General features: G+C 50.3%; 2 protein-coding genes across 2 annotated transcripts; both read left to right on the top strand.

Annotated features, from left to right (window-relative positions):
• Positions 1-2,560: 2,560 nt before the first annotated feature.
• LOC311214693 (protocadherin gamma-A5-like) lies at positions 2,561-11,180 on the top strand (the record flags this gene model as incomplete). The annotated part of the gene is made up of 3 exons (XM_084295419.1): positions 2,561-4,993; positions 9,472-9,533; positions 11,087-11,180. The coding sequence occupies 3 exons, from the start codon at positions 2,561-2,563 to the stop codon at positions 11,178-11,180; spliced, it is 2,589 nt and encodes an 862-aa protein (XP_084151545.1).
• A 2,256-nt stretch (positions 11,181-13,436) lies between these two features.
• LOC311214692 (protocadherin gamma-A10-like) lies at positions 13,437-16,085 on the top strand (the record flags this gene model as incomplete). The annotated part of the gene is made up of 2 exons (XM_084295418.1): positions 13,437-15,875; positions 15,969-16,085. The coding sequence occupies 2 exons, from the start codon at positions 13,437-13,439 to the stop codon at positions 16,083-16,085; spliced, it is 2,556 nt and encodes an 851-aa protein (XP_084151544.1).
• Positions 16,086-22,325: the final 6,240 nt, after the last annotated feature.

Below are 22,325 nucleotides of genomic sequence, written 5' to 3'. Positions count from 1 at the left end.
GACCAAAACTGATCACAGTATTTGAGGTGCAGCCTCACGAGAGCCGAGTACAGAGGGACAATCACTTCCATAGTCCTGCTGGCCAGACTATTTCTGATACAAGTCCGGATGCTGATGATCTCTTGGCCACACTACTGGCTATTTACCAATACACGCAGGTAGCTTTCGGACAGCCAGCTTTTCAGCCAATCTTCTTTCCCCAGTCTGTAGCACTGCATGGGATTGCTGTGACCCAAACAAAGGACACGTCACTTAGCCTTCTGGCCCCATAGACTTGCATATGTCTAAGTAGTTTATCAGGTTGCTGACCATTTCCTCATGGATTCTGAGGTCTTCATTCTGCTTCCTGTCCCTATCTAGCAGGTAGTCAGGGGATGGGGTACCCAGAGAAAAATAGGTCTTGTTGCTAAAGACTGAGACCAAAAACACATTAGGGAGATCATCACTTGTCACAGTGTCTCCCCTCCTCATCCAATAACGGATGGAGCTTGTATTCGGTCCTCCTTTTCTTGTTTTTGTGTTTATAAAATAATTTTCGATGTCTTTAAGACCAATAGCCAGCTTGAGCTCCAGCTGGGTTTGGCCCTTCTAATTTTCACTGCACGCAGTCTGAAACATATCCTGAGTAATGGAAGTACATCCCTTGAATTTCATTCTATCTAGTGTTGAGGCAGATTTAAAAAAAAAAAAAAAAAAAAAAAAAGATCTGTAGAGTGACAGTGAAGTCCTTCATTTGTGCAATTTTCACTTTTTTGCCTTGTTTGCTGTGGACTGGGCCTGAGCGTGCCAGAGACCCCTAAAAAGACTGGTACATGTACTAGAAAAGAACTACTTTGATATATCTGTCTTTCAGTAAAGTGTCAGAGAAAAATATATGCCCTTGTCTTTCTGCTCTCACCAATGGTGAGAAGTAGGATGTTGTCTTTGATGCAGATAAAGACTGTGATTGCAGAGTCTAAAGGGTGAGAGGCAGGCTCAGAGCCTTGAAAATAGTTGGATCAGTGTGCCTTTGGCTGGGGAATGCTCTGGTTTCATGCCTGATGCCAAGGGCTATGCCATTTCTCTTCTGATCATGGTGTCCCTGTCCTTAGAGGCAATGATGTTTCCCTGAGAATAAAGTATTTGGCAGAAAGTACATATGGAACTCTGAGGTGAAAGGGTGCAGACTGGAGTCACCACCATTTATGAAGGTGAAGTCAAAGAAGAGCAGAAGTGTACTGTGGGAGCAGGTGTTCCATGAAGGCAATAATCTAGGGCTGTAACTGATGCCAAGTACTGATGTAATAACCATTAGCCATGAATGTGAATGCTGACTGTGTAGAATGAGATCCAGTGATTCAGCATGACAGAATCAGGAAAATATGATAGATGCTTAATGCTCGAGATATTTCATGGTCTTCTTCGGCTTTTTCTCAAATGAATGTATTGGACATGTTTGATAAGTGATGCCAAGTTCTGCCCTCGTCTTACACCTCTGTGTACACTGTCATGCTCGTGTCCCATGGTTCTCTGTTACATTCAAAGTGAATGCCCTGGGGTTTTCTTCTGTTTTGTGGGTAGGCATTTTTCTGGAAAACCGTTAAAGTGAATGGAAGTTAGAAAAGCATCTTCTGCTGTTGTGATCTCCAAGACTGCATTTGTAGTGGGGGAAACTGATCAGAGGCAAGTGCCCAGACTGCTTTGCTAAATAACAGGGATGTGGAGTGAGTGCCCAGGCTTCTCAGAGTAGAGAAGGCACCTGTTTACTCCATGATGCTGCACATGTACAGGGAGTACTGTTTTATATCAGTTGTTGACATTGGAACGACAGCACAAATTATCAATGAACGTAAGATTTAAATGAACATAAATAGTTGGAAAGACAAGGAAATATTCATTCAAGAAGGACTGCAGAAACGATCTCTGCAATTCCTTGAAGTGACAGTCCTGCAAACATTTTGTAACGGTGATAATTACTTTGAGGTCAAATTAGAACGAGTAATGTTACCTGCCATGCAGTAGAACTAAGATACCAAGGGAAGCCCTCTACATTCCCTGTGCTCATAACCAACCTGAAGACCAGAATGAATTCGATCTTCTCCTCGAAGAAGAAGAGCCGTTACGGAAGCAAACGCACCGACTTCGGGCCGTGTCGCAGGGGAATGTGCCGTGGCTGCGTGTCCGCGGCGACCGAAGGTTTCCGCGGAAGAGGCAGGGCGGCGGCGCTCGCTGTGAGCCGTGCGTGCAGTGCCGGGCGGAGGCTGCGGGCGCCGCTGTTCACCACGGAGGAGAGGAGAGGAAGGAGCGGAGCGCTGCAGCCAGCCCCGCCCGCTGCGGCCCGGCTCGCTCGCTCGCTGTATCGGCGGCCGTGCGGGATGCGAGCAGCCCCGCGGTACGGAGCAGAGCTACACAGAGGTCCAGCGAGGCGGAGGGGCTGGCGATAGCGGACGGCGGCGGGGCCGGTACCGGAAAAGGGAAAGGGAGCAGGAGCCGGAGAAGGAGTCTGATCCGAAGCCCTAAGCGAAGAGTCGAGCGGCGGAGCTCTCTGCGGGCGTCCCGTGGCGGCGGGGCCGTGGCGGAGATGTGCGCGGCGAGAGAAGGGCTCTGGGGCCTGAGGCAGCGAGCGCTGCTGTGCTGCGTGTTGGTGGCGGCGTGGGAGGCGGCGTGGGGGCAGCTGCGCTACTCGGTGCCCGAGGAGCTGCCCAAGGGCTCTTTCGTGGGCGACGTGGCCAAGGACCTGGCGCTGCAGCTGGCGGTCCTCCGCGACCGCGGTGCCCGTATCCTGGACCGAGGTAGGACGCGGTATTTCGCTCTGCATGCGAACAGCGGCCACCTGGTGACGGCGGAGAGGCTGGATAGAGAGCAGCTGTGCGAGGGCGTGCAGCGATGCGTGCTGCGCTGTGAGGTGATCGTGGAGGGCGAGATGAAAGTTTACAGGATCGAAGTTGAAATCACGGACATTAACGACAACGCCCCCGGCTTTGGGGAAGGAGAAAATGAACTGAGAATGAGCGAGATGACTGCTCCCGGTTCGCGCTTTCCCCTGCCTAAGGCTCACGACCCGGATGTGGGAGTGAATTCCCTGCAGAGCTACGAGCTGAGCGGCGACGAGCACTTCTCGCTGTCCGTGCAGGCGGGAGCCGACGGCGAGAAGCGTCCCGAGCTGGTGCTGGCCAAGGCGCTGGACCGGGAGGAGGCGGCGTTTCACGAGCTGGTGCTGAGGGCGAGCGACGGCGGCGAGCCGGCACGGACGGGCACGGCGCGCATCCGCGTGTCTGTGCTGGACGCCAACGATAACGCGCCCGTGTTCAGCCAGGCGGTGTACGCTGTGCGCGTGCCCGAGGACGTGCCCGTGGACTCCTCGCTCCTCACCCTCACGGCCACCGACGCCGACGACGGACTCAACGGCAAAGTGAAATACTCATTTAAAGGGATTTCCAAGAAATTCTCGAAGATCTTCCACCTGGATCCCGAGACGGGATCGATCAGGCTGTTGAGGAGCCTGGACTTCGAGGAAGGCGACTCCTACGAAATGGAGGTAAAGGCACACGATGTCGGAGAGCTTTTCGACACGACTACGGTCTCGATCTCGGTGACAGACGTGAACGACAACGCGCCCGAGCTGACTGTGTCGTCGGCGCTGAGCGAGATCTCGGAGGACGCGCCTTCGGGGACGGTGGTGGCCCTTCTGCACGTGCAGGACCGCGACTCGGGCGCCAACGGCGAGGTGCGGTGCAGCATCGAGGAGAGCGTCCCGTTCCGCCTGGAGCGGGCGCTGGACAATTACTACAGCGTGGTGACGGCGCGGGAGCTGGACCGGGAGGAGGTGTCGGAGTACAACGTGACGGTGTGGGCGTCGGACGGCGGGTCGCCGTCGCTGCGCAGCAGCGCGGTGCTGGCGCTGCGCGTGCTGGACGTGAACGACAACGCGCCGGTGTTCGCGGAGGCGCGCTACAGCGCCCGTCTGCCCGAGAACAACGCCGAGGGCGCGCTGGTGCTGACGGTGCGGGCGTGGGACGCGGACTGGGGGCAGAACGCGCGCGTGCGCTACCGGCTGGCGGAGGGGCGCGTGCGGGGCGCGCCGCTGTCGTCCTACGTGTCGGTGCAGGCGGAGACGGGCGCGCTGTACGCGCTGCGCTCGTTCGACTACGAGGAGGTGCGCGAGGTGGGGCTGTGGGTGCGGGCGGAGGACGGCGGCGCGCCGGCGCTGAGCAGCAACGTGTCGGTGCGGCTGCTGATCGTGGACGAGAACGACAACGCGCCGCAGGTGCTGTACCCGCCGATGGCGGCGGCGTCGGGCGCGGGCTGGACGGGCGTGGAGCTGGCGCCGCGCTCGGCGGAGCCCGGCGCGCTGGTGGCCAAGGTGGTGGCGGTGGACGCGGACGCGGGGCAGAACGCGTGGCTGTCCTACGAGCTGGCCAAGGCGACGGAGCCGGGGCTGTTCCGCGTGGGGCTGCACAGCGGCGAGGTGCGCACGGCGCGCTCGCCGCTGGCCCGCGACGCGCCCAGGCACAGCCTGGTGGTGGTGGTGAAGGACCAGGGCCGGCCGGCGCTGTCGGCCACGGCCACGCTGACGGTGGTGCTGGCCGAGAGCGTGGCCGAGCTGCTGTCGGAGCTGGGCAGCGCGGCGGCGCCGGCCGAGCCCGGCGGCAGCCTGACGCGCTGGCTGGTGCTGGCCGTGGCGGCCGTGTCGTGCCTCTTCGTCGCCTTCCTGCTGCTGCTGCTGGCGCTGCGCCTGCGGCGCTGGCGCCGCTCGCAGCTGCTGCCGCCGGCCAGCGGCGCCTTGCGCGGCGTGCCGGCCTCGCACTTCGTGGGCATCGACGGCGTCCGCGCCTTCCTGCACTCCTACTCGCACGAGGTGTCGCTCACCGCCGACTCGCGCAAGAGCCAGCGGCGCTGGGCGGCCGACAGCTGCTGCAACACCCTCCCGGCGCGGCCGGCGCCCGACAAGGCCGCGCCGCTGCTCGGGGAAGACGCTGCCGGCGCCCGCGGCGCACCGCCCGACGCCCTCCCGGTGAGTCAGTCGCTCCGGACACCCCGACGCCCTCCGTCTCGGCGCTTGCCTCCCTTCCTGCTCATTGCCTTTCCCTCCCCGTTCTGCTTCCCTTTGCGATATCCCAAAATGATAAGCCCTTATTAGCTGTTGAGATACAGTTGGAAGGAGAATATTGAGCGTGGTGCAACTGAATGTTGTTAATGTGGAGGAGTGAAGTTGGTATATTCCTTCTGAATTTTAACAGAATTTGTGATAAGTGGTGATACTGTTTGGGCAGTTGTACGATTTTATTGTGATTGTTAAATTCTTTAATTTCTGTAGCATATATTAAGTTTGATTTCATATTTTTGACAATGCCTGCAGCATTTTTGACCGTTTGATCCTGGTTTTGCTGTCTTGAAAGGTAATGCTAATCCTCTGATACCAGAATATTCTGTACAAAAACTGTGTTTGTAGAGTTATGATTTCTTAGTATAATACTTTACAATATCTGTGAAAATCCTCATTAATCCACCCATATTCTGCATTGTGCTGTACCATTTCTTCCTAGTTGTAATTACATTTTCAGAGCTTTGCTTGCAGAAATGTGATTCATATTTCCCATTTTTGAGAGGTCTTTTACCTTTGAAAATGCAATGTTTGTATTGCAGCAAATCCTTCTCTCCCTTGAGAAGTTCTTATAAGCTATCTGGAGACTAAACATTTTGTATAAGGGAAACAAATTGCTCACAAGACTTGTCATGTGAAAAGGCCCCATAATAAGTCATTTACCTTTATAGTTTCATTTTCATTTGAGGTAAGCAGGACGTCATTGAAGAACTGATGGGAGTAGATGAGCTTTTCTTACTATGATGTCCCCTAATGTGTAGTGCAGAGGAAGATTTAAGACCTGAGTCATTTCTTGGTTCTCTAGGCAGAAATTTTCTTGCATGGAGAGAAGACCATTCTGCCTTTCCAGTGAATTTCTCTACCATGATTTCTCTTTGAATGCTTCCTTGTGCTTGTCTGATTTTATCTTTTCCTGGTTTTCTGTCTAGGTATGTAGGTTGAGTTATCAGTAGCAGCATAGCTGTGTTGAAGAATGTGCTATGTTTTTTTGGGCCTTGCTCTGCTGAGGGAATAGCCAGAATTTTCCTTTTGGCATTTAAATATCCAGAGGTTAAGATGTATTTTTCCATTAGCCCACTTATCACTCACTGTTCTCAGTAACAGGAAATTCCAATAGTGAATTTTAATAATGAATGAGGAGGCCTGCCAGTGTTTTAGTAGACTGACATGGTCTTGAAACAGAATCTTAAGCACCCCGTATTTCACTTAGATGCTTTTCCTTTACACTCTTTTCAGCTTTTCTGTTGCTGCATGAAGATGGGATGAGCAAAGGAATGTCTTTGTATGCATCTGTGCTGCTGTTTTTGTGTGTGTGGTGGAATAACGGTCTGGGTAACGTGTTCTTCTAGGCTTCATCACTTGAAATTGTGTTGTATATTATTTGACTAGGTTTTGAAAATGTTGAGTGAAGTGTGAGATTGGATTCTGATTCTTGTCCTATTTTCTTGTTCCATTTCTGACCTTTTCACATTTTTTCCTTGTTTGTTGTCAGTAAAAAAAAATGCCAGAGGACCCTAAAAGACTTGTTGGGTTGGTGGAGCTGTTTCTATTCTCAGTGTGACTGTTTAGTGCTGTCAGGACAGTCTTTGATATTCTCATGTTTCCTAAAAATCTCGCTGGATGAAATGCTCTTGCCAGTGGCCTCCATATAGCTAGAACTTGGATATTGTGAGTTGTGCAACGGAATGCTGTGAATGCAGAGTGAAGATGGTGAGTGGTGCTTTTGTTTGTTTGTATGTTTTGTTTTTATTGTGTTGCTGTTGTTTTCTTGTTGCTTTGGTTTGGGTTTCTTTGTTTTGAATATGGAAAACAGGTAGCTCAGCAGTGATATCATTCAGTCAAAGGTTTGATTTCCTAATTTGTGTCAATTTCTGTAGCATTTATGCACCATTTTATTCTGGTTTCCCTGCCCTGAAAGGTAACTTTAATTCTCTGATAATAAAATGCTTTGCAGAAAAACTGTGCATGTGGTGTGATGATGCCTGCTTATTATGGCTTATAATACCTGTGAGAATCCTCATTACTTCACCCCTATTTATTGTAACTTTGTGCCAAAGAGTTTCTTCATAGCTATAATTACATTTTCAGGTCCTTGTTCCCAGGAAGGTTGTGCTTCATATTTTCCTTTTCTGGATAGGCGCTAGGTAAATGCGACATTTGAATTGCAGCAAATCCTTATCTCATTTGAGAAGGTCCTATCATCCACCTGGAGACAATATTTTGTGTATAATGGGAAGAAACAGAAGTTCAGACTGAATCTGTCTTCATTGTTCACAAGACTTAACATGAGAAAGGTCCCCGTATTAAGGCCTTTTCTTTTTCAGTTTCATATTCATTGAATATGAGCAGGCCACCTCATGGAAAAACAGATGACAGCTGATGAACATTTCTTAAAATGAAGTCCAGATGAACTCTCTAGGGCTTTGCTTGCAGCTTAAAACCTCAGTGATGTCTTGGTGGTTTAGGGAGGCCTTTTCCAGTGCAGAGAGAAGACTGTGGCCTATGTCCAGTGATTTTCTCTACCACACTTTCTTTTTGAATGCTTCTTTTTACTGCTGGTCCAATATTTTCTTTTCCTGGTGTTTCTTCCCTGCATGTAGGTTGAGTTATCAGTAGCAGCTTAGCTTTGTTGGGGAATGTGTTATGTGTTCAGGTGCCTTGCCCATGTAAGCCAGGAGGTGTGTATCCTATCAAAATTAAAGCTCATGTGGAAGACTGGAGATATCAGGGTGTTTGTGTGTTCTCCTTTTTTTTTTTTTTTTTTTTTTTTCTGAGTAGTAGATGTAAACATGATTTTAGTCAAAGAGGCATGTCTCTGTGGAGCAGTGCATGCACATAAAGCAGAGGAACGTTCCCTTACTGATATATTCACAAAGACCCAGTCTTTGTTGGAACAAATCCTCTCTGTCACTTATCTCTTTAGGAGGCTTTAGATACTTGCAGAGAAATGTAGCTCCCTTCATGGTATACTTTGATGGTGTGGTTGTACATTGTGCGTGAGATTGGGAAAAGGTTTGTTGAACTTTTTCTTTGGTGAGATCTGGTTGCAAATTCTGACGGTGAAAGAAAAGCATTGAAGTTATGAAGGGTTGAGGTAACATGTTGGGGGAATTTTGTTTGAGGAGTTGTAGAAGGGCTGGTGGTCCTTTCTCTGCTTGTTTTATTTATTCCATTCGCCACAAAGGTTTGGTTTACACTCTTTGAAGTCTGTCTGGTCAATGGGTTTCGCCTGAGAAATGTTATTGAGGTTACTGGGATCTTTGGGAGAGATTTCTTTAGAATTCATTCCCTACTGTGTACCTTACATGGTCTACTACTATGAATACTGAAAAATATCTAAATATAAAAAATATCAATATGTATAAACTAGCTGCATAACATTTATTCTCTTCACAATATTAGGTCATGTTAATGTAGTGGAAAAAAATGTCTTTAGAGCTGTCTAAGGTATAGGCTTTGTGCACGTTGTGAAGAAGTGGGCTGGGCAATTGTTCTTCTGATGAAGTCCTTCTGCCTGTTATGAATAGGGAAGGTAAATATAACAGCTGGGAGTAGTTTGAGAATTCTTTGTGTGTGACGTTCTCTTGGTGGAAAGAAGAACCTTTGAACATTGACCACAAGAATGAAGATAGAAGTGGCCGTGATAACAGACGTGCTATTACAATAGCTGTGCTCCTAGTACCTTTCAGCCAGCTGGCTTTTAAGCCAGTCTTCCCCCAGCCTGTAGCACTGCATGGGATTGCTGTGATCCAAACAAAGGACACGTCACTTAGCCTTGTTGAACCACATACTGCTGGCTTTGGCCTATCAATCCATCCTATCCAGATTCATCTGCAGTGCCTTCCTACCCTTTAACAGATCAACACTTGTGCTTTACTTGGTGTCATCTGAAAACATACTGAGTGTGCACTCAATTGCCTCATCCAGATCATTGTTAAAAGAGACTGAAGGGAGCTGGCTCCGATGCTGAGCACAGGGGGACACCACTTCTGACTGGCCTCCAGCTAGATTTTACCCATTCACCAAGATTCTTTGGGTTTGACTAACATGCCAGTTTTTCAGCCAGTAAAGTGTACACCCATTCAAGCCATGAGCAGCCATCTTCTCCAGGAGAATGCTGTGGGAAAGAGTTTTCAAAAGCTTTACTGAAGTCAAGGTAGACCAGATCCACAGCCTTTCCCTCATCCATTTAGCATGTCAACTTGTACAGAAGGAGACTGGATTCATGAAGGAGGACCCATCTTTCATTAAGCCCCGTTGAATGAGCCTGATCACCTGGTTGCCCCATAAGTACCATGTGATGGCGTTAAAGATATTCTGCTCCACGATGTTCCCCAGCACTGACAGGCCTGTAGCTTCCCAGATTCTCATTCTGGCACTTCTTGCAGATGGGCATCATATTTGGTAGCCACCAGTCAACTGGCACCTCCCCAGATATCCAGGACTGCTGGTAAATGATTGAAATTTGTGTGGCACGTATTGTCACCAGATACCTCATACACCCCCAGGTGGATCCCTTCTGAACACATAGACTTGCATATGTATAAGTAGGTTAGCAAATTGCTGACCACTTCCTTGTGGATTAAGAGGTCTTCATTCTGCTTCCCATCCCTATCCACCAGGTAGTCAGGGGATGGGGTACCCAGAGAAATATTGGTCTTGCTGCTAAAGACTGAGGCCAAGAAGTCAGTAAGGTGCTCATCTCTTGTTAATGTGTTTCCCCTCATATCTTATAAAGGATGGTGATTGTCATTATTCTTTCTTTTCTTATTTATGTATTTGTAAAAACATATTTATAGCCTTTAAGAGCAGTAGCCAGATTTAGTTCCTGTTGGGGTTTGGCCCTTCTAATTTTCTCCCCACACAGCCTCAAACATCTCCTGAGTGTTGGAGGTGCATCCTTTAAATTTCATTCTACATAATGTTGATGCAGATCAAAAAAAAAAAAAAAAAAAAAAAAAAAAAAGATCTGTAGAATGACAGTGAAGTCCTTCCCTTGTGTAATTTTCATGTTTTTGCCTTGTTTGCTGTGAATGTCTGAACGGGGCCTGAGTGTGGCAGAGACCCCTAAAAAGATTGGAAGATCCGTTAAAATGTTGGGAGTGGGGAGCAGTTTCCTTCCAGACCTTGAATATTTCCTTCTGTGGAGAGAACTACTTCGATATATTTCTCTTTCAATAAAGTGTCAGAAAATTATACGTCCCTGTCTTTCTTGTCTGACAGATGGTGAGAAGTAGGATGTTGTCTGCAGTGCAGATAAAAACTGTGACAGTAGAGTACTGAAGCTGAGGGGCAGGATTAGAGGCTGGAACATATTTGGGTCAGTGTGTCTTTGGCTAGGGAATGATTTTGTTTCATACCTGATGCCAAGGGCTATGCTATTTCTGTCCTGATCATGGTGTCCCTGTCCTTGAGGCAATGATGTTTCCCTGAGAATACAGTATTTGGCAAAAAAATGCCTATGTAGTGGAGGTCTCAAAGGTGAAGAAGGAGTGCAGACTGGAGTCACCACCATTTATGAAGGTGAAGGCAAAGAATCACAGAAGGGTGATGTGGGAGCAGATGTTCCATGGAAGCACTAATCTAGTGCTCTAACTGGTCCCAAATACTGTTTTAATCCTTTTTTTTTTTAATTAAAAACAAACAAACAAACAAAAAACAGCCATGAATGTAAATGCTTACTATGTAGAACAAGATCCACTGATTCAGCATGACAGAATGAGGAAAATATGATTGATGCTATTGCCACTCTCCATGCTACCCCAGCCCGATAGACAACATTGATTGGCTGCCGGATGTCTGCTCCCCGAGCAGGGACACCAGAGATGGACACGTACATGTACATGTCTAGCTCAAGTGCCAATTTATTGCTGCGTAGCATAGCTTCTAATAGCCATACACACGACCACCCCGGATCCCTGTGGACCCTCTGTTCCACCCACGGTCCCTCCCAATCCTCCCCCCACATCTTAAGACCCCGTACCTTTATTGGTCTTGGGCCAGGGCTATGCTTGTGTGCAGCTCCCTTCTGGACCGACCTGGCTGCCAGCCCGACATGTACACCCTGTGCCAGGGGGTGAATTCCCCTCATGAGTAGAGGCCGTTTCCGCTGAGATGGACGATAGAGGAAGTAGGATAATGTTACTGGCAACTGACTTATAACAGCCACATACTTGCTATTTGCAGTGCCTAGGGATTTTGCTGTTGCTACTACCATGCTGCTGCGCCAGCAATTTCTGGCAACAACTCACAAAACTGACTAGCTACACGGACGCGATGCTCTGCTTGGCTCTTACGGCGCTTGTCCAAAATACTAAGACGATTGAGTGGTTAGTTTGTTGGGTGCTGAAGAACGCTAACCACACAGCAAAGGCTTTGACAAATCTCATTGATGGCATGGAAGCTCTTAAAGAAGGATTGTCCACAACAAGGCTGGCTGTGGACTACTTGCTTGCTCAAACCGGTATCGGTTGCTCTGAGTTGGAGGACGCTGGCGTCAAAGGTTTTTGTTGTATTGATTGGACAAAGAATGCAACAATGGCAATTGAGTGAGCCAAGGGAGAGGTTGAGGAGTTGTTGAAGAGCTTGTATGAAGATCGATTTTGCTGAGACTGGTAGGGGAAGGGCTGGCTAGATTGGCTGGGAACACCAGATTCGTGGATTACCTCTCTTCTATCAGCAGTTTTGTTGGTGGTGATATTGTTGGGTGTCGGTGTGCTCTTCTTGCCCCTGCTCTTTTGACTATTGCGACAGATGCTTGAAAAGCTAGTCCTGTGAACAGTGAATATTAACCTACTTCTTAATAATGGATGGCAGTGCGTGTCACAAGAAGAAGAAAATGATCGCCTTTAGCTAACGCTGTACTGTGCTAATATCTTTTGTAACGAGAAAAGGGGGTGTGACAAAAAGGGGCGTGATATATATCATAAGGAGGGGGGAGATGTGGGAAGAGAATTGGGAGGGACCATGGGTGGAACAGAGGGTCCACAGGTATCCGGGGTGGTTGCGCGTACGGCTATTAGAAGCTATGCTACGCAGCAATAAATTGGCACTTGAGCTAGACACGTACATGTACGTGTCCGTCTCTGGTGTCCCTGCTTGGGGAGCAGATGTCCAGGCAGCCAATCGATGTTGTCTATTGGGCTAGGGTAGCACGGAGAGAGGCAACAGATGCTTAGTGCTGGAGATATTTTGTGGTCTTTCTTTGGCTTTTCCCCGAATGTATCGGATATGTTCTTGACAATTGATACCAAGTTCTGCCCTCATCTTCCACTTGTATGCACACTGGCATGCTCATGTCCCATGGTTGTTTTTTTTTTTTCTTTGTTTTGTTTTGTTTTGTTTTGTTTTTCCTACCTTCATAGTAGCTTGGGATTTCCTTCTGGTGAATGGGCAGTTATATTCCTGGAAATCCATTTGAGTGAAAAGAAGTTAGGCAAGAATCTTCAGCTGTTGTGGTCTCCTGGACTGCATTTATAGCGGGGGAAACTGATCAGTGGTAAGTGTCCCGAGTGGTACGCTCTTCAGTAAGGATCTGCAGTGCATGCACAACCTGGTCAGAGAGCTGAGGGGAGCTGCACCCGTACAGGGGGAACTGTTTCATAACGGTTGTTGACATTGGAATAACAGCACAAAGTATAAATGAATGAAAGATTAAAATGAATGTAAAGTGTTGGACAGACAAGAAAACGTCCATACAAGAATGATCTCTCCAGTTCGTTGAAGTAAATGTCCTTCTGATAATATTGTGTAAGGGTGATAATTACTTTGAGGAAGAAATAACACGAATAATTTGCCTGCCATGCAGTACAACTAAGATATCAAGAATGTATTATACTTCCATTCTGATCATAATCGCCGTAAAGACCAGAATGAATTCGATCTTCTCCTCGAAGACGAGAAGGCGTTGAGGAAGCAAACGCACCGGCTCTGGGCCGTGTCGCAGGGGAATGTGCCGAGGCGCCGTGTCCGCGGGAACCGAAGGTTTCCGCGGAAGAGGCAGGGCGGCGACGCTCGCTGTGAGCCGTTCGTGCAGTGCCGGGCGGAGGCTGCGGGCGCCGCTGTTCACCACGGAGGAGAGGAGAGGAAGGAGCGGAGCGCTGCAGCCAGCCCCGCCCGCTGCGGCCCGGCTCGCTCGCTCGCTCGCTGTGTCAGCGGCCGTGCGGACTGCGAGCGGCCCCGCGGATCGGAGCCGAGCTACAGAGAGGCGGAGAGGCTGGCGACAGCGGGCGGCGGCGGGGCCGGAACCGAGGACGGGAACCGGAGCAAGAGTGTGATCCGGAGCCGGAAGCGAAGAGTCGGGGCGGCGGGGAGCTGTTGCCGGGTGACCGGTATCGGCGGAGCCGTGTCGGTGATGTGCGCACCGAGAGAAGGGCTCTGGGGCCGGAGGCAGCGAGCGCTGCTGTGCTGCGTGTTGGTGGCGGCGTGGGAGGCGGCGTGGGGACAGCTGCGCTACTCGGTGCCCGAGGAGCTGCCCAAGGGCTCTTTCGTGGGCGACGTGGCCAAGGACCTGGCGCTGCAGCTGGCGGCCCTCCGCGACCGCGGCGCCCGAGTGGTGTCGGCAGATAGGACGCGATATTTCGCTCTGCATGCGAACAGCGGCCACCTGGTGACGGCGGAGAGGCTAGATAGAGAGCAGCTGTGCCGGCTGGTGGAGCGATGCGTGCTGCGCTGTGAGGTGATCGTGGAGGGCGAGATGAAGGTTTACGGGATCGAAGTGGAAATCAGCGACATTAACGACAACGCGCCTAGCTTCCGAGAGGCAGAAAAGGAACTGAGAATGAGCGAGACGACAGCTCCCGGGTCGCGCTTCCCTCTGGCCGCGGCTCACGACCCGGACTTGGGAAGGAATTCTTTGCAGAGTTACGAGCTGAGCGGCGACGAGCACTTCTCGCTGTCCGTGCAGGCGGGAGCCGACGGCGAGAAGCGTCCCGAGCTGGTGCTGGCCAAGGCGCTGGACCGGGAGGAGGCGGCGTTTCACGAGCTGGTGCTGAGGGCGAGCGACGGCGGCGAGCCGGCACGGACGGGCACGGCGCGCATCCGCGTGTCTGTGCTGGACGCCAACGACAACGCGCCCGTGTTCAGCCAGGCGGTGTACGCTGTGCGCGTGCCCGAGGACGTGCCCGTGGGCTCCACGCTCCTCACCCTCACGGCCACCGACGTTGACGACGGACTTAATAGCGAGGTTCAGTATTCGGTGATAAAAATGACGGCCATACAAACGGACAAATTCTTTCTGGATCCCGAGACGGGATTGATCAGACTGTTGAGGAGCCTGGACTTCGAGGAAGGCAGCTCCTACGAAATGGAGGTGCAAGCCCATGACGGCGGTGGCCTTTCCGACACGGCTGTAGTCACGATCTCGGTGACGGACGTGAATGACAACGCGCCCGAGATTTCGGTGCGGTCGGCGCTGAACGAGATCTCGGAGGACGCGCCTTCGGGGACGGTGGTGGCCCTGCTGCACGTGCAGGACCGCGACTCGGGCGCCAACGGCGAGGTGCGGTGCAGCATCGAGGAGAGCGTCCCGTTCCGCCTGAAGCGGGCGCTGGACAACTACTACAGCGTGGTGACGGCGCGGGAGCTGGACCGGGAGGAGGTGTCGGAGTACAACGTGACGGTGTGGGCGTCGGACGGCGGGTCGCCGTCGCTGCGCAGCAGCGCGGTGCTGGCGCTGCGCGTGCTGGACGTGAACGACAACGCGCCGGTGTTCGCGGAGGCGCGCTACAGCGCCCGTCTGCCCGAGAACAACGCCGAGGGCGCGCTGGTGCTGACGGTGCGGGCGTGGGACGCGGACTGGGGGCAGAACGCGCGCGTGCGCTACCGGCTGGCGGAGGGGCGCGTGCGGGGCGCGCCGCTGTCGTCCTACGTGTCGGTGCAGGCGGAGACGGGCGCGCTGTACGCGCTGCGCTCGTTCGACTACGAGGAGGTGCGCGAGGTGGGGCTGTGGGTGCGGGCGGAGGACGGCGGCGCGCCGGCGCTGAGCAGCAACGTGTCGGTGCGGCTGCTGATCGTGGACGAGAACGACAACGCGCCGCAGGTGCTGTACCCGCCGATGGCGGCGGCGGCGGCGTCGGGCGCGGGCTGGACGGGCGTGGAGCTGGCGCCGCGCTCGGCGGAGCCCGGCGCGCTGGTGGCCAAGGTGGTGGCGGTGGACGCGGACGCGGGGCAGAACGCGTGGCTGTCCTACGAGCTGGCCAAGGCGACGGAGCCGGGGCTGTTCCGCGTGGGGCTGCACAGCGGCGAGGTGCGCACGGCGCGCTCGCCGCTGGCCCGCGACGCGCCCAGGCACAGCCTGGTGGTGGTGGTGAAGGACCAGGGCCGGCCGGCGCTGTCGGCCACGGCCACGCTGACGGTGGTGCTGGCCGAGAGCGTGGCCGAGCTGCTGTCGGAGCTGGGCAGCGCGGCGGCGCCGGCCGAGCCCGGCGGCAGCCTGACGCGCTGGCTGGTGCTGGCCGTGGCGGCCGTGTCGTGCCTCTTCGTCGCCTTCCTGCTGCTGCTGCTGGCGCTGCGCCTGCGGCGCTGGCGCCGCTCGCAGCTGCTGCCGCCGGCCAGCGGCGCCTTGCGCGGCGTGCCGGCCTCGCACTTCGTGGGCATCGACGGCGTCCGCGCCTTCCTGCACTCCTACTCGCACGAGGTGTCGCTCACCGCCGACTCGCGCAAGAGCCAGCGGCGCTGGGCGGCCGACAGCTGCTGCAACACCCTCCCGGCGCGGCCGGCGCCCGACAAGGCCGCGCCGCTGCTCGGGGAAGACGCTGCCGGCGCCCGCGGCGCACCGCCCGACGCCCTCCCGGTGAGTCAGTCCCTCCGGACACCCCGACGCATTCCCTGTCGGTGCTTTCCTCCTTCCCTGCTCCTGGATTTTCCATTCCCGCTCTCCTTCCAGCCGGGGTGGTTTGTTGCTTCTCTGAGCAGCGTGTTTTTTGTGAAAGCCTGGCACTCAGGGAGCCAAGCATGGGCTCTGCTGGTAGCCTTACACTCTAGTGTGGATGGTGGGAAATGAGGGAGGATTTTGGCTGCAACTCTTCCACAACCGAGGTTGATTTTTTTATTTTTTATTTTTTTTATTTTTTTCCCCCAGCATAACACCTGGTCCATTTGGCGGGAGAAGAGTTTGATTTTATAATTTTTATATGTTTGATTTTATAATTTTGAGCATTCCTGCAGGATTTTTGCACTATTTGATCCTGGTTTTGCTTTCCTCAAAGGGAATGCTAGTCTTCTGATGCTATAGTATTCTGCAGATTAACTGCTTGTAGAGCTATGATGTCTGTGCATAATGGCTTGTAATACATGTACCTGTAAAAATCCTCCTTAATCCACTTCCTTAATCTGCTTTGTGCTATAGTGTTTCTCTCTAGTTGTATTCCTTTTTCGGACCTTTCTTTTCAGGAAGATTTTGCTTCATATTTTGCATTTCTCGTTTGCCTTTTGCATGGCAAATACAAAGGTAGTGTTGCATCAGTTCGTTATTTTCCTTGAGACATTCCTATCAGCCATCAGGAGACAAATATTTGTGTATAAGGGAAATGAAACAGAAGCTCAAACTGAATCTGTCTTCTGTGCTCTCGATACTTATATTCATTGGAGATATGCAGGCTATATCACGGAACAATGGAATAGAGCAGATGAATATTTATAGAAATGAAGTCCAGATGAAAACTGTAGTGCTTTGCTTGCAGCATGACACCTGCGTCATTTCTTGGTGATCTTGGGAGGCATTTTCCTGTGCAGAGAGAAGATTGTGCCACATTCACGGTGGCACAGGTGACACCTTTACCAGACTTTCTCTTTGAATGCTTCCTTCTGCTGCTTGTTTGATTTGTTTTTTTTCCTAGTGTTTTGTCTGTGTGTGTAGGTTGAGTGATCAGTAGTAGCACAGAGCCTTGTTGATGAATGTGTTATGTGTACATGGGCCTTGCTCATGTGAACCACCAGCTGAGTATTTGAGTTGGAGCTGGTGTAGAAGAATGGAGACATGAGGGTACTTGTGCATTTTTTTTTTTATTTCTTTGTTTTTGTCTGGGTAGTGGATGTAAACATAATGTTAGTAGAAGAGATGTCTGCATGGAACAGCCCATGCTCTGAAAGGAGAGGGACATTCCTTTACACATATATTTACAAAGATCCAGTATCTGGAGAATGAATCCTCTCTGTCTTTCCCCTTATCTCATTAGTAGGCCTTACAAGCTTGCAGAGAAATGTAGCTCCCTTCATGGTATACTTGGATGGTGTGGTTGTGCGCAGTACTTGATACTGGGAAATGGTCTGTTGAACTTTTCCTTTGATGAGACTTGCTTGCAAATTCTGAGGGTGAAAGTATTGAAATTGTGGAAGTTTTGAGTTGTCAGGTTGGGGGAGCGTTGTGTGAGGGGCTATAGAAGGACAGATGCTCCTTTCTCTGCTACTTTTGTTTATTTCATTCCACACACATCTGTGGTTTATGCACTTTGGAGTCTGTCTACTGATTAGTTTTTGCCTGAGGTATGTTATTGAGCTTGTATTGGGATTTTTGGGTTATCTTCTGTAGAATTCATTCCCTACTGTCTACCTTACATGCTCTAGTACTATGAATACTGAAAAACATCCACGTGTATAACCTAGCTGCATATCATTTATTCTCTTCTTAATGCTTGTATTACATCATGATAACGTGGTAAGAAAAAAATTGTCTGGTGCTATCCATGTTGCATGTGAAGAAATACACTGGGCAATCGGTCCTTTAATTATGTCCTTCAGGCTGTCATGAAGAAGGAAGGCAATCATAGCAGCTGGGAGTAGTTTGGAAATTCTTCCAGCAAGTCCGGAGGAATTGTATATGTTTACGTGGTCTAGTAGCAAATCCTTATCTCCCTTGAGAAGGTATTATAAACCATCTGAAGACAAATTTTTGTGAATAAGGGAAATGAAACAGAAGCTTAAACTGAATCTGTCTTCAGTGCTCGCAAGACTTAGCATGAGTAAGGGTCCCACATTAAGGCCTTTACATTTACAGTTTCATATGGTATGAGCTTGCATTGGGATCTTTGGGAGAGCCTTCTGGAGAATTAATTCCTACTATCTACTTTACATGCCCTACTACTACGAATGCTCAAAAATGTTAATGTGTATAACTTAGTTGCATTTTGTTTATTCTCTTCACAGTGATTATATTACATCCTGATAATGTGATGAAACAAATTGTCTTTTGATGTGTCCATGGTGTAGTCTTTGTGAATGTTGTAAAGAAATGCGCTGGGTAATTCATTCAACCTTTGCTGAAGAGGGAAGGCAATCCTAATAGTTGGAAATAGTTTGGGAATTCTTCCTGTGTGAACGTCTCTTGCTAGCACGTGGAGCCTTAGAGCACTGATCTCTGAAGAATGGAGCTGGAAGTGGTATTGCTGGCAGGCACGTGGTATGCCCAACCTTTTCCCTAGCATTGCTAAGTTCACCATTAACCCATGTCTCTAAGCTTTTTGAAAATCTTCAAGGACAGTGATTCAACTACTTCCCTGGGCATCCTGTTCCAATACTTCACAACCCTTTGAGGAAATACATTTTTCCTAACATCCAGCCTAAACCTCCCCTGGTGCACCATTTAGCCTATTTCCGTCCCCTTAACACTTGGTGCTTGGGAGAAGAGGCCAATCCACACGTTGCTGTGACCCCCTTTAAGGTAATTGTAGATCATGATAAGGTCTGCCCTAAGTCCTCTTTTCTCCAGGCTCAACAACCCCAGGTCCCTCAGATGCTCCTTTTAAGTCTACTTCTCTAAACCCTTCCATAGCTCCGTTTACTCTTATTTGGACATGCTCTAGCAACTCAGTGTCCTTCTTGTAGTGAGGGGCTCAAATGTGAAGACAGTATTTGAGGTGTGGCCTCACCAGAGATGAGTACAGAGGGACAATCACTTCCCTAGCCCTGCTGGCTGGAATATTTCTGGTACAAGTCAGGATACTGTTGGCTTTCTTGGACACGTGAGCATACTGCTGGTTCATATTCAGTCATCTATCAACCAGTCCTCAGTGGTTTCCTTCAGCCTGGCAGCTTTCCAGCCACTCTTCCCCCAGCCAGTAGCACTGCATGGGGTTTTTTGAACCCAAGCACAGGACCTGTCACTTAGCCTCGTTGAACCACATACTGCTGGCCTCAGACAATCAGCCCAACCTATCCAAATCCCTCTGCAGAGCCTTCCTATCCTCAAGGAGATCAAAACTCATGCCAAACTTGGTGTCATCTGGAAACGTAGTGAGGATGCACTCAATCCCTTCATCCAAATCTTGATAAAGATACTGAAGAGAACTGGCCCTGATACTGAGACCTGGGGGTCACCACTCCTGATCAGCTTTCAACTGCTAACCACCCGTTTGAGTGGACCACAACAATTAGCCAGGACTGATGATGGAAAGTGGCTTGGTGAGCGCTTTGGCCAGCTCCCTCTGTACCCTCATGTGGATCCCATCTGGCCCCACTGACTTGCATAGGTCTACGTACTTTAGCAGATCACTGACCATGTCCTTGTGGATTATGAGGGCTTCATTCTGCTCCCTGTCTGTAACTAGCAGGTTGTGAGGGGATGGGGTACCTAGAGAAAAATGGACTTGCTTCTGAAGACCAAGGCCAAAAAGGCTTTAAGGAGATGATTTCTTGTCACTATGTTTCCTCTCACATCTAAGAAAAGATGAAGAGTCTTCTTACTCCACATTTTCTTGTTTGTGTATTTATGAAAACATTTTCATTGTCCTTAAGAGCATTAGGCAGAATGAGTTCCAGCTGGGCTTTGGCCCTTCTAATTTTCTCCCTGCACTGCCTCACAATATCTTTATATTCTTCCTGAGTGTTTCAGGTGCATCCCTTGAATTTCACATAATGTTGGGGCAGATAAAAAAAAAAAAAAAGACATTTGTAGAGTGGCAGTGGGCAGTGAAGTCCTTCACTTTTGTAATTTTCACATTTTTGCCTCATTTTCTGCTTCCGTCTCAACTGGACATCAGTGTGCCAGAGAACCCTAAAAAGATTCTAAGATCATTTAGAATTGTTGGACTGGGGAAGCAGTTTCCTTCCAGACCTTGAATGTTTTTCATCCTGTGGAGAGAAATACTTTGAAATATTTCTCTTTCAATAAAATGTCAGTGAATGATGTGCCTTGTTCTTTCTTGTCTGACAAATGGAGAAAAGTAGGATGTTGTCTGTGGTGCAGATAAAATCTGTGAGTGTAGAGCACAGAGGTTGAGAGGCAGGCATAAAGACTGGAAAATATCTGGGTCAATGTGACTTTGAATGGGGTATGCTTTGGTTTCATACCTGATGCCAAGGCTCACACCATTTCTGTTCTGATCATGGTGTCCCTGTCCTTAGAGGCAATGATGCTTTGCTGAGAATAAACTATTTGGCAAAAAGTGCTTATGTAGTGGAGGTCTCTGAGGTGAAAGGGTGCATCTGGAGTCACCACCCTGTATGAAGGTGAAAGCAAAGAAGAGCATAAAGGTGTTGTGGGAACTGGTGTATTCTGGAAATGCTTAACTAGAGTTGCAACTGATCCCAAGTACTGTTGTTGTCTTACAGCTGCCTGTACCCCTGTATGCTTGTCTCCCATGAGGCTTTGTTCCCTTCCCACCAAGTGTCATGGCATTTTCTTCGCGTGTATGGGTGGGCATTTATTTGGAAATTAAATTGAAATCAAAACATGGCCAGAATCTAGAATCAGAAGTAATTGAGAGAGCCGTGGTACTGCTTTGCACGAATGAAACTGTAGAGAAGACAGGCATGATTTCCTACCAATTGCTGCCTTCAATTAATAGCACAATGTTGTGAAGCACTGCATACAACCATCATGTCTGATCCTCCAGTGCCATGCTGGCTAGACAGAGTTACATGGTAGAAACTGGTGTGGAGTGCTTAATGCCCAATGCCAGCTATCTGTGATGCTGGCAGCACCAGGAGAACTGGTGACAGAAGGCGTGCCTGTCTGTCTGATGTACTACGTTCTGTAGTTCTGGCTGTGCAGAAGGAACTATTACCAAGGAATGTGAATGCTTACTATGTAGAATGAGACCCACTTTTTCTGCATGACATGATCAGGAAAATACGATTGATATTTATTACTGGAGATATTTCCTGGTCTAACTTTTGCTTTTTATGTAATGAATGTACTAATATGTGTTTGATAAGGGATGCCAAGTTCAGCCCCCATCTTACAACTGCAAGACACTACAATACCCTTGCGTGGTCATGTCTCATGAGTCTTTGCTACCTTCACAGTGAATGCCTGGGGGTTTTTTATTTGGTGTATTGGTAGACATTTTTTCTGGAATTCCATTTAAGTGAATGACAGTTAGAAAAGAATCGTCAGCTCTTGTGGTCTCCAAGACTGCATTTATAGTGGGTGAAACCGACCAGTGGTGAGTGCTCCAGCTGGTTTACTCTATAGCAGGGATGTGGAGCGCATGCACAGCCTGCTCAGAGAGCTGAGAGGGGTTGCTGGTTGCTTGCTGCTGCACCCTTACAGGAAGAACTGTATTATATAGTTGTTGACATTAAAACAACAGCACAAATTACAACGAAACTGAATTAGTTGCTCATAGATTGTTGGAAAGCCGAGGAAGCTTTAAACCAAGAAGGAAGGCAAGAATGACATTTGAAATTCGTGGAGTACACAATACTTCTGCAATAGTAAGTTGAGACTAACAACTATTAACAGGCTGAATTAACAAAAAAAATAATAATCTACTTCCCATGCGGAAAAACGAGGACAGCGAGAGGAACACCCTGCCTTCACTCTGCTCCTGAGGGCCCTAAAGACCAGAATGCATTCGATATTTTCCTAGAAGAAGAGAAGGCAAGCGCACCGGCGCTGGGCCATGTCGCAGGGGAATGTGCCGAGGCGCAGTGTCCGCGGGGACCGAAGGTTTCCGCGGAAGAGGCAGGGCGGCGGCGCTCGCTGTGAGCCGTGCGTGCAGTGCCGGGCGGAGGCTGCGGGCGCCGCTGTTCACCACGGAGGAAAGGAGAGGAAAAAGCAGAGCGCTGCAGCCAGCCCCGCCCGCTGCGGCCCGGTTCGCCCGGTCGCTCGCTGTGTCGGCGGCCGTGCGGACTGCGAGCGGCCCCGCGGATCGGAGCCGAGCTCCAGCGAGGCGGAGGGGCCGGCGAGAGCGGGCGACAGCGGGGCCGGAGCCGAAGCGGGAGCCGGAGCCGCAGGCGAAGAGTCGGGGCGGCGGCGGGGAGCTCTCGGCGAGCGTCCGGTGGCGGCGGGGCCGTGTCGGAG

Source organism: Netta rufina (genome assembly GCF_964035555.1).
Source record: "Netta rufina genome assembly, chromosome: 14".
NCBI classification, from domain to species: domain Eukaryota; kingdom Metazoa; phylum Chordata; class Aves; order Anseriformes; family Anatidae; genus Netta; species Netta rufina.
Note: the sequence above shows the minus strand (reverse complement) of the source record. Positions and strands in the feature narration are given on the sequence as shown.